General features: G+C 49.6%; 1 protein-coding gene across 2 annotated transcripts; it reads right to left on the reverse strand.

The window, feature by feature from the left end:
- Positions 1-3,684: 3,684 nt before the first annotated feature.
- Positions 3,685-8,779, reverse strand: FBXL8 (F-box and leucine rich repeat protein 8). 2 transcript variants are annotated; one of them, XM_019471400.1, is made up of 3 exons: positions 8,698-8,779; positions 6,193-6,424; positions 3,685-5,677 (listed from the first exon to the last, which is right to left on the reverse strand). In XM_019471400.1, exons 2-3 carry the CDS (start codon positions 6,354-6,356, stop codon positions 4,702-4,704), a joined length of 1,140 nt encoding a protein of 379 aa, XP_019326945.1. In that variant the 5' UTR covers positions 6,357-6,424; positions 8,698-8,779; the 3' UTR covers positions 3,685-4,701. The 2 variants fall into 2 exon arrangements, with proteins under 2 accessions (XP_019326945.1, XP_019326946.1); XM_019471401.1 differs by lacking the exon at positions 8,698-8,779 and adding an exon at positions 7,204-7,303.
- Between the last annotated feature and the right edge of the window lie 2,264 nt (positions 8,780-11,043).

Below are 11,043 nucleotides of genomic sequence, written 5' to 3' on the forward strand. Positions count from 1 at the left end.
AGAACACTGTCTTCCAGGGCCTCACGTTGGCTTTGCTCGTGGAGAGAAACAGAGCTGCAGAGAGCTACCTGGGGAATCACCCAACTGTGCAGCATAAGCTCTCTACAGCTCTATGGAGGGACAGGCAAGATGCGGAGACCTATGCCACAGCAAAGCCAGCAGCAGATATTTGGGACTTACCAACTCAGCTGCAGCCGAGTTTCAAGGGACAGCTAGCTAAAGGCACCAGGGTCTGCGTGGTCTTGGCAGGGAGGGGTCTGAAACCAGCACAGCCACAGTCATCCTCCTGCTGTGTTCAGCGTTACCACCGGCAGTCAAGTGGTGCGTCAGCTTGGGAGGTTATTTCATAGCGGGCTGGTTTTTGACAGAGGGGGACAGTGTTTCGTAAGAGTGACCGCTCAGGCTCTGCATGCAGTAGGAGCATACCAGCGGCGTGTGGGTCCCACCGCGCACCCATCACAGGGTCCGTAGCCACACGGGTGCTCTCAGGGCTGCCTGGAAGTTTCTAAAACAGGGAGTGTAATCAGGACCACGAGAAAATTCAGCGACTAAAGAGGTGCCGGTGTGTGCCTGTAGCCTGCCCACGGCCACCGGAAAACAGCCAGCTGGCAAACCCTGCTGCCCTACTCATTGCTACTGCATTTCCATCACCAAACGGTGCCAATTCCCTCTGTGCTCTGGCTCATTTGTCAGCTCTAACAGTTAACCCTGCACGCCCACAAACATATGACACTGTCAGCTGTGCTTCTTGCTCCTTGTTCACTGCTGCAAACACTGAACACGACTGTTTGCCTCGACAGTGCCCTTTGACCATCACCAGGGTCTGTCCTATCATTCTTTACCCCATGCAGCGGAAGCAAAGGCTGGTCAAGCCCTTAAGAGATTCACTAACAATCCGTATGCTGAAATTATCCTCACAGACTGAGCTTGCAGACATGACAGCAGGGACCGGCGTTTCCCAACACGGCAAAGGCTGTTCTGGGGACAGAGCTGGTTCACCCTGCTTCCCTTGTGCTTCTGCCCACGCACGCTCTCTGGGATACAGCTGTGCGTCCCAGGCGGATGTAAAATGAGAAACACGAGGGTTTCCTGTACCTGAACATCTCCTTATGGCCTCTCTTGAGAAGTCATTCCTTTGAATTCAGGGCTGCAGTGTTCGCAGAAGCTGGCGCACCCAAAAGGGTTCCTACAGACACAAGAGACTTTGGAGTCACTGCGCGTTCGCCGATGAACCGTGCATGTGCCGGCTTGCTCCCACACAGCAGCTGCGCCTTGCTTGTCTTACGCCATGGGAGCACAAGCTGGGAGACACTTCTCTGCCCAAGGCAAAATTCACTCTGCAGCATGTCAGTCTTGGCAGGTGCTTATCTGAACTGTTTTTGACCAACCCATGATGACACACATCCTGTGCCCTGCCCAGGCAACCTACTCCAGGAATTTGCTAGGAGTTCTTCCTAACTGCACCTTCCATTTCAAAAATTCATTTAATTACTTCTCATCCAATCTACCATGGACACAGACAGCAGACTTTTCCTTTCCACCTTACAACAGCCTTTAGTGTATATATAAACCATTACCACGTTTCCTCTCCATCTCTTCTCCTTCATGCTAAGGTCCTTACAGGTCCTATTTTCTGAGAGTTCTCATTACGTCCAGAAATCTTAGGCTTGCACACAATTTCTCAGCTCCAACAACACTGATGGATAGAAGAGGAAGAACATGGGAACATGCAACATGGGAAACTTAGACATCTAAAAGCCTTACCAAAACCTTCAAGAACGTAGCTGAAGCCTATGTTAGGTTGCAGGAAAGCAGTGCGTGGTGGTGGTGGGCAGTCAAAAATAACAATGTTGTGAGTGTAACAGAGGGAACTATTTATTCATGTTAGAAAATCCTTCCCAGTTTGAAAGTCCTTGTTTAAAACACACGACACCAAAACCTGGTATGGTATGGCCACCAACATCAGAAAGCGACCATTGCCTTGGGTAACAATGCAGCCCAAATCCTGCCTCAAGTTTTGAATGAAAACTCTGCTGGACACAAACACATGACAGAAAGGCTGCTTTAGACTTCCCCCCCCCCTTTAGATCTGCTTTTGTTATAGATCCTTGATTTTGGAGAACAAGTTTACACACACAATTTATCAGATAACTCCCTGCTGAAGACAAATCACATTATTTGCAGCAAGTCTTAGTCAGGTCAGAAGCACAATGTGGTATCAAAATGCTGTACGAGGGGGACAAATAAACCATTTTAATTCTCTGATTGCACTTAGTATATTAATGCCTCAGTGACAAATAAGAAGCCAAAGCAATCTATTGCTATGAAGCCGTGCAGACAATACATACACACATCACCATGATCATCACACAGACTCGTTGAAAAATCAAGTAAAGCTCTTCCAAAGCGTGAGTGATTTAGGGTGCCAGTCTGAGATCTGTTTAAACTATAGGTTTTAGCCTGAGGTCTGAATGCTGTTTATCTGGTGCCTTCTCCCAAGGCATTTCTGAAAGGCTGCTAAGAAACACTTGTGAAATAATACAGACAGCAGCGGAATTTTTTTTTTTTTTAAGGGCTTTGCACCTTTTCTAGAAACTTTTAGGGAACTGCAGATTGAAGCGGGGTGGAAAAACCTCTCTCTCAGAGTCCGGATTTTCAGAAGATTCAATACGAGACACCCTTTAAGATGCTTCAGGTGAAATGTGTAAATATTGTTATTAAACCACTCCCAAACCAGTTGTCCCTTTGGAACAGACAAGCCGCAATATTGCAGATAAATAATATCAAGTGTATCCAAAAGGCCCCTAACGAACTATCCGTCCTTTCGCTCTCCCAGCCAGCCGGCCAGCACTTCCAAAGCCAAGGGAAGCTGCTGTGCGATGCAGCGCTTAGGCCGCGCACCTGGGTTTTTCCTGGTGTTGCAGGCGCGTAGCGACACCCGATACTGGCTGTACTTACAGAACTCCAGCAGATGAGGTGGTTCGTCTCAGGATCTTCCACCAGCGTCCAGAGTTTGGTTAGGAAGGCTGGCACATTGCTGGAGTATCCATCCATCACCAGGGAGCTGGGTGAATCCTGCATAGTTTTTCAGTGTCCCGGCTACGCTAACCCCATTGCTCTCGGCGCGTCTGCCTCCCTGCACGCGCGTGCGTCCGACAGAGAATGAACCACCGAATTTTATCCCAGGCCAGTGGAAAGTAGGCTCCCAGGGAGTCACATCAGCAGTGCTGCTCGCACTCTTAAAAACTCAGCACAATGCGATGGCATCACCAGCCCCAGAGAACAATACACAGAATGAAAATGCACTGCAGCCGATCTCACAGAGCTGTGAATAAATACGCAGCGTCATGCAAAGGGAACACGTGCTGCGCACCTTATGCTGGGAGGTTAGCAAGTCACCGGAGCGAGCCCACCTGCCGAGAGCCTGTGGGACGTCCAGGCGCAGCGATGCCAGGTTTGTGAGGGCACCCGGATTGTTATCTTGGAATTTGCTTGTCCTAAACTTTGGCCGGCACAGATCAACAAGGGCTGGCCAGACCTCAGGGCTGCACATCTTTGGCAAGGTTTTGAAAAGTCAAAATTGTAAGTTGGTTTGGCTACAGATCCCATGTTATTTGTCAAAAGAAATGACTAGGCTCTTAGGTAAGAAGAGAGGGTGATGAAAACAACTACACATAGAATCTAGATGACAATATGCTTTATTATTATTATTATTATAATAAATGCAGAAGATAGTTCTAAATAGGTGCTCTCAGTGTAACTTTATGCCAGAATCATTTCAACTCAGAAACTGCTCTTCAGGTAACATTCTTCAAAATCTTTGGTACGACAGACTGACACGCACGTATCCTAATCCAGATGCAAGATAACTTGCATGTGAATGCAGAGATCAGATGCAGAAACTGTTAACACTCTTGATTCTCCTAAGAAACACTAACAACGTAATGAAAGCAAAGGTCTCTGCAAAAGGCATTCCAATTATAACCTGGAAATCTGCATTCCGGAACAGCAGAAAGACAAGGTGGACAAGGGAATTTGCGGGCCACGTGCCTTTTATTAGTACCTTGTCGATGTTTTTCCTTAAGTGCTTTTTCTCCTGCTTGTATTTCCTAACATAATTCAGCTCCTGTTACATCCCTCCAAGCTGGAAGCTACCTGACAACTGCATGACGGGCGAGCTCACCATCACTGGAATGCCAAAAGAGGAATTACCAAGGTTAGAAAATGGCTGGGCAGAAAATGGCTGCACTGAAGCTGCCACCTCCTTAACTATTTAAGTAGTTGCTGGGCGCCTGACACAGTGTGCTTGACTTTGACGTGCTTTTAAAATGTAAAATCAAAATTAAATTTTGCTGACACCCTCAGTAAAAACCCACAAAGGGTAAACTTGGCATTCCTGCTACTGCTAAATAAAGAAGCAGAGGAGAAGAGACCTGCCCTCCGTAACCCAAGAAAGAGAGAAAGAAAAAAAAAAAAAGGCTAATTTCTTTCTCTGTATAACCCTTTCTCTGTCCCATTTGAGTGTAAATGCTTGGTCTGCACAGCAGGTGTGCATCATATGTAACAGCCAGGGCTGGTGAAACAGCATGTTCTCAGCGAGCGCAGAGGGCATTTTGCAGCGTTTTCCTTGTAGCCCTAAATCTTCTTTCCCCGTCCTCTTGCAGATCCCTACCATTTCCCCGGGAAGTCAGCAGGAGCCGGTCACTGAGCAGTTACTGGTTTCCAGGGGTGCCGTTCCTTGGTGACCTTCAGAGTGTATTGTTTCAGGCTGGGGCAGTGCGTGAGGAACGCTTCCACCACCTCCTGGCTGACCACACAGTAGCAGTGGATCTCCAACAGATTTCTGCACTGCCTAGCCAGATCTACTAGTGAGGAATTTAAGTCCTCCGAGGACGTGGTTTGCAGCGTCAGCTTCTTTAAAGTACTGCTGTAGCTCTGGGTGACAAACCTAATCTGATTTACCATGTAATTATAGGTATTAAGTTGCAGCGTGCTCACGGGTATATTCAGCTTCAGGATCCGTGGTATTTTGCAGGCAGGGACCGTGTGATCAAACTCGAGGTCTACACAGAGTTGAGGATGCTTTTGACTTACAGCAGCCCAGAGCTCTTCTGAGATGACTGGTATATATTTGTCCAGGCGCTCACAGAAAATGTCTAAATGGGTGAAAGCTGCTCTGTCGGGCTTGAGCAGTTCCTGAAATACATCGTCAGACAAACTGGCATAGTAAACCCCCAAGGCTGAGAGTTTGGGACATGCTCTGAGAACTTTCCTAATGGTGTCTGGTGCCACGTTGCATACCAGGGTGCGGTTGTTGATGAACAAACTGTGCAGGTTTGGGTTGGTGGTAGCTACGAGTTCAACAAGCTCATCATCGAGAGTGAAGGGCATTTGTCGAAAATCAATGTGCTGAAGATCTATCTGGTTCTCAGTGTTGCATATATTCCGTATGCTCTGTAGGATGTCCTGGCCAGAGTAGAAATAGGGGTTCTCCCCGTGGCACACAATGCACAGCTGCTGCAGTTTGTGGTTCTGTTTTGCCAACACATCCAAGATGCGTGTCACATTCTTCCGGTTGGCCTCCTTGGACTGGTCAAACGCAATCTTCAGGTGTTTGATTTGGCTGAGGAACTGGAGCAGGCTCTGCAGCATGCCTTCCTCATCCTCCGAATCACAGCTGGAAGGGTAAAACAAACTCTTAGTCACTGTGAACGCTGAGCTGAGCAACCACAGAGCAGACACGCTCCTTTACTAGTCTTTCTGCAAACATCAACAGATTCCCCAGACGTTTCTTCTCACTTGATGCCTGGAGAGTCACTGTAAGGCCAAACACCGAAGGAGTCAGGAGGTGAGAGGTGAGTCCCCAGAAAGACCCATCAGAGAAGTAAGTGCCGTGATGAAGTCGACTAGTTAGTAACTGTCTCTTGCCATTTTCAAACGGCAACTTAGAGCAATACTTCCCGTAAAACCCAAATCCTCAGCAGCAATTAAAAAACCCCAGCATCTAACACAATTTTCTCTATTACATAAAAGGGTGCTAGTCATGCAAGATATCATCATCACGCACAGAACGCACAATTAATGTCAATAATGTCACAGTAGGGTGATGTAAGTGTTTGACAGGCACCGAAAACATAACGGTCTCGTTATGCCTGCAGAGACACTCGGACATTAGAAACCCCTTCCTCGTACCTGATCTCTGTGAAATGCCAGACAGAGCTAGAAGAAACAGCTGTAGCCCACTGCCTGCACACCTGGAAGACCGCGTATCTATCTCGAAGAGAAAGGTAATAGAAAATTTGGATGAGGATTTCTTCTGGGATGTAGTTCCACAGTTCTGGAACCGGAGCGGGCATTTTGCTGATTCAGGCAGGTTTAAAAAATGGGAAAAACTTCCAAAACTGCAATTAATTCTCAAAAGTTCCTGTTCAGAAAAATGAACAACAAAAAAAAAGACACACACACATTAGGATTTATTTAGCAAATCAAACCAATGCAACTGGATCACAGAGGAGGTCAAAATTTTTTCAAACTTGAAATTTCACCAGATTTTGAAATTGAACACACAAATGAGGAAAATCTGTTGGCCAATTGTTTTGCACAGTTTTTTCAATCAATCCTAAGACGACGGGTGATACTTTTCAAGAGTTAAAGATGGCAGATCAAAGCTGGGGGTGGGGGGTGCGGGGGGGAAAGCCTTTTTTTCCTTGCAGTGAGGTTTCGCTACTCTGAGTAATAAAAATGTGAGGGAATTTTCTAGTACTGCTGCACCGGTATTCAAAAAGCTGAGACAGATTTCTCAAACTGTGGGGGGAAAAAAACCTCTTTGCAAGCAGAAGCTCTGCACAGAAAACAGCCTCACACACCCATTTTTTACTGATAGTGAAACAGAAGGGCTATAGTAGAAACCGGCAGCTTAATCACAGTGGTCCTTGCCGGTGAGGAGATGGTGGCAGTTTGAAAAAAGTGTTTTATTACTGTGACTCCGGTTCTCAGAAATTGCATTTATACGTGTCTGACTGAGAAACGGAAAAGCCTATTTTGATTATTTTGTCCCTGCCCACGGCAGGGGGGCTGGACTAGATGACCTTTAGAGGTCCCTTCCAACCCCAGCTACTCTATGATTCACCTTTCATGCAAACTATAATGCAAAAGAATAAGCGCCTGGGAAGGCGGCTGAGGTTCGTAGCAGCAGACCATTACCTAACTTCATTCCTCTTCTTCCAACGTGCGCTGCACCCAGCTTCTAGGATTTCTGCACAAAAAAAACTACCAACATGACATATTTTTTCAACCCTCCCATAAACAAGTGAGGGAATTTTAAATGCAAACATTCCCCTTCCTAGGCTAGCACTGGAGCACGGGCCAAGTCTCGCAATCTCACTCTGAATTCCACGGCGTGCCCTCTTGCTTTCGAAGCCCCAGGTCCCGGAGTCACAGCATTATCTCAGCATCGCAGGTTTCGCTTAAATGAAAACCTATGCTTCTAGATATCCTCGAAGTAGGGAAAAGAGTTGAAAAACATGAAGCAAGTACGGAGTAGCGATGCAAAAAGCATAATGCAGAGAGGAACACAATTGCACATTTTTCTAGAATACGCTGCTTTGAAGTGTGACTCATTATTTTGAGTGCGAGGTGGCAGTAGCATAGCAGCTATACTATCTTATCTACCATCGTATCGGTGACAACCCCCTTTCCACCCACCGCCGAGCTAGAACAGCCAAGTGATACAGTCCTGCTTCCTCCCTGGGAACTTGCTATCTTTTGTCATTTTCTCTGACAATCACCTTGACAGCTCGGACCCTGCTCTTCTACTTTTAGCTGCTTTTAATACCGTCTCTAATACACGGTTGCCAAAATGTTAAACTGCTCTTTGCCCTACATGAAATCTTACGTGTTCAACTCCTTTCGTTTTCATTATGATGTTTTTCCTTAAAGCCCTTGGAGTCATGTGAAAAGGACCTTGAACCTCTCAGAAAGCAAGAGTGCATTTCTAGCTGTGGTGATTGCTTGGAAAAGCTTAAAAATATGGCCTGAGAGCAGAAAGGCAGGCAGAAAGGCAAAACTATCAGTGTTACTTTAAGTAATTGCATGGCTTTGAGTCAGTGAGGGGCACGGTTCAGGGTCTGTGAATGCTGCGGGTTGGCTTGGGTCTACTCGGGTGCCTGCCCTGGTGAGAACAGCCGGGTTCGGACTGCATCTCGTGAGCCATCAAGGATCTCCGCGCTTTATTAACCACATGATGGAGGAGCGCTGCTTGTTGCTGCTCCTCAGCACAGCAGGCCCCAAGGAAGCCAGGCAGACGCTGGCTGGGAGAGAGCGGCCAGCAGCCCAAACAGGAACAGGCGGTGCTGCAACCGGGCGAGACGCCCGACGCGCCGGGGCCTGTTCGGACTGCATCTCGTGAGCCATCAAGGATCTCCGCGCTTTATTAACCACATGATGGAGGAGCGCTGCTTGTTGCTGCTCCTCAGCACAGCAGGCCCCAAGGAAGCCAGGCAGACGCTGGCTGGGAGAGAGCGGCCAGCAGCCCAAACAGGAACAGGCGGTGCTGCAACCGGGCGAGACGCCCGACGCGCCGGGGCCTGGCCGCCTCTCTCCCAGCGAGCCGAGCAGCGCGGGGAAGCCCCCCGCCACGGCACCCCCTCCAGCCCCACGTAGGCCCTGCCAGGCAGTTTGGGAAGGGGCGCAGCGTACCTCTCGGAGCAGAGTCCGTCTTCCTCTGCGCTCCCTGCCTGCGGCTCCCAGCGTGGGCTGCGCCCCAGAGGGAGGAGCGGAGGAGGAGATGCCAAAAATAACAGCCGAGAGAGAGGCGCCTTCCCTGCGCACGGGCTGGGAGCCGGGATGCTGCGCTGTCGTTTATGGGAACACACAGATTAATAGCCCCGTCTTCCTCCTCCTTCAGCAGCCGTCCCCCAACACCCCGCTTCCCTGCAGGGCCCCAGCACTGATCCTTCCCGCGCTGCAGCCGGCCAGCAGCTGCCAGGCTCAGGGGGAGCCTGTGGTCCCCCAGCCGCGCGTTCCCCAAGCAGGCACGCCACTGAATCCCGACACCCGGATCTTGTGCCGGCTGAGCCCCCTGAGCCGCAGCCTCTCCCCTCACATGCATCTTTACTTCCCAAACGGGAAACAACAGGGCGAAACTCCCAAGTGCTTATCAAGCACTTTGATTTCACCACACAGGATGCTCCCTGAAAGCACGCACTCAGCAAGGGTTAGTGGAAGAGAAACTCGGCTCTCAGCTACCCTTTCCCTTTTTACCCCCTCAATGTGCAGCAAACAGATTAGCTTCAAGGAGAAATGTTTAAGGGACACGGGTGGGTGATGGTCCCCACAGCAACTCGCCCTGTGGTTCCCACCTGGCTTGTCTTTTATAGGGGAAGGTTGGGATGTTCGGGCTCATTTAACCCCATTAACCCTTAAATGCATGAACTCACGAGTTGCTTCTTAAAGAGTCAGCAAGTAAATGCCTGGTCTCCAGAAGCGCTGGCACCACCAGGCCACTGACCCTCAAGGGGACTGCAGTTGCTGCCTGACCCTGTAAAGGAGAGCACCCAGCAGAGCCAGCCTGGATTAACCCCTTTAGGGATTTATTTCAATTATATTTTTCCTTTGGCAAACAAATTCGCTTATATTGTTAAAATGCTGTTGTTGTAAAATAGCATTAAATAGATATGTATTTTTTTTATATATATATGTATATATAAAAAAACCTTTTATAATGTTTTCCACTTTTGTTTGAAGTTCAGTTCCCCAGGGAGTTTGTGCAAACCAACTGCCAAGCCAGAGCGATGGCAGCTAGCATGTGGGCACAAAAATCTGGCCCCAGGCCCATGCCAGCCGGGGACAAACAAGGGAGCAGCTGTTACCCCTCTGCTCCCGGGGGGACATCTATGCAAGACAAACGCAGCCTGGGCAGGAGGCTCCCACCTGAGCTTGAGCAATGGAGACCCAAATCCAGCTCCTTGGCTTTGCTTGCCACAGAACCCCTCGTGGACTCAGGAAAAGCTGCTTTACGCTCTCTACCTGTCCGTTCAGTTCGTCAGAGGAGCACAGCGGAGTTAACAGGCTCGCCTGGCCCAGAAAGAGGCGGGAGACCGTTTAGGTATCACTGCAGGAAGGGCTAAACCAGAACGCCCAGCAGAATTCAGCAGCTATATTGACACCATCATCTTACCCCTCCTGTAGGAGATGCGAGGACCAGCCGATGCGTCCCTACCTGCCTGCTGAGCCTGCTGGATTTGCCTGGAGAAGGGAACTCCACATCGTTAATCCCTCTCCCCTCCTGAGCAAACGGACGCCCCTGGATGCTGTCACAGATGCTGCAGTTTCTGCGTTCCACAACTAAATTATCCTAGGACACCTTTTCAAAATGAGCTCCAGAGAAAGGGGGACATGAGAGCCGAACTTCCTCCGCTGCTCAGTAGTTACTAACCCAACCAACCTTCGTTTCCACCGTTCACTCTCGTTAGCAGCATCACGGGGGAAAGCTGAAGAGTGCCGGCCAGGATCCATCAGCCTTGCGGTGCTGTCAGCCACAAACTACGCAGGGGGTTCAAGCAACCCCGCTTTCCTCCACCCCTAACGGACCAGGGGCACACACCCAGTCCCAGCCGGTGGGCAGCTCCTAAGCTATCCCAACAGAGTAATTTCTGACCCTCTTACATATCCTCACCTACACGTGTGACCAAGTGACCGAAGCTGGGTGGGCATTCGGCTGCTGCCGGAGCCACCCGCCGCGTTGTGGCGCGGAGACCCGGAGGCACCAAGGCACGGCAAGAACCGTTCAGGCTTCCTCAGCAAACGGCATCCGTCCCCGTCGGCTGGCCTCGCCGCCGGCTGCGGATGGAAGTAACACAGGCTGAAATCCTGCTCTCGGGGCTGTTTTTTTGGGACAGTACAAGAAAAACGGAAGATTTTCATGGGAAGTGGAATACCCCTTGCATTTCAATGGGGTTTTGGTTTGGGTTTTTTTTCGCTTCTCCGTTAACCCCCCCTCCGCCCGCACCCAGCCCGGTCCCCGCCGGCGGCGGGGCCGCCCGG

This window comes from Aptenodytes forsteri, unplaced genomic scaffold (assembly GCF_000699145.1).
Source record: "Aptenodytes forsteri isolate BGI_AS27 unplaced genomic scaffold, ASM69914v1 Scaffold33, whole genome shotgun sequence".
In the NCBI taxonomy this organism is placed as follows: domain Eukaryota; kingdom Metazoa; phylum Chordata; class Aves; order Sphenisciformes; family Spheniscidae; genus Aptenodytes; species Aptenodytes forsteri.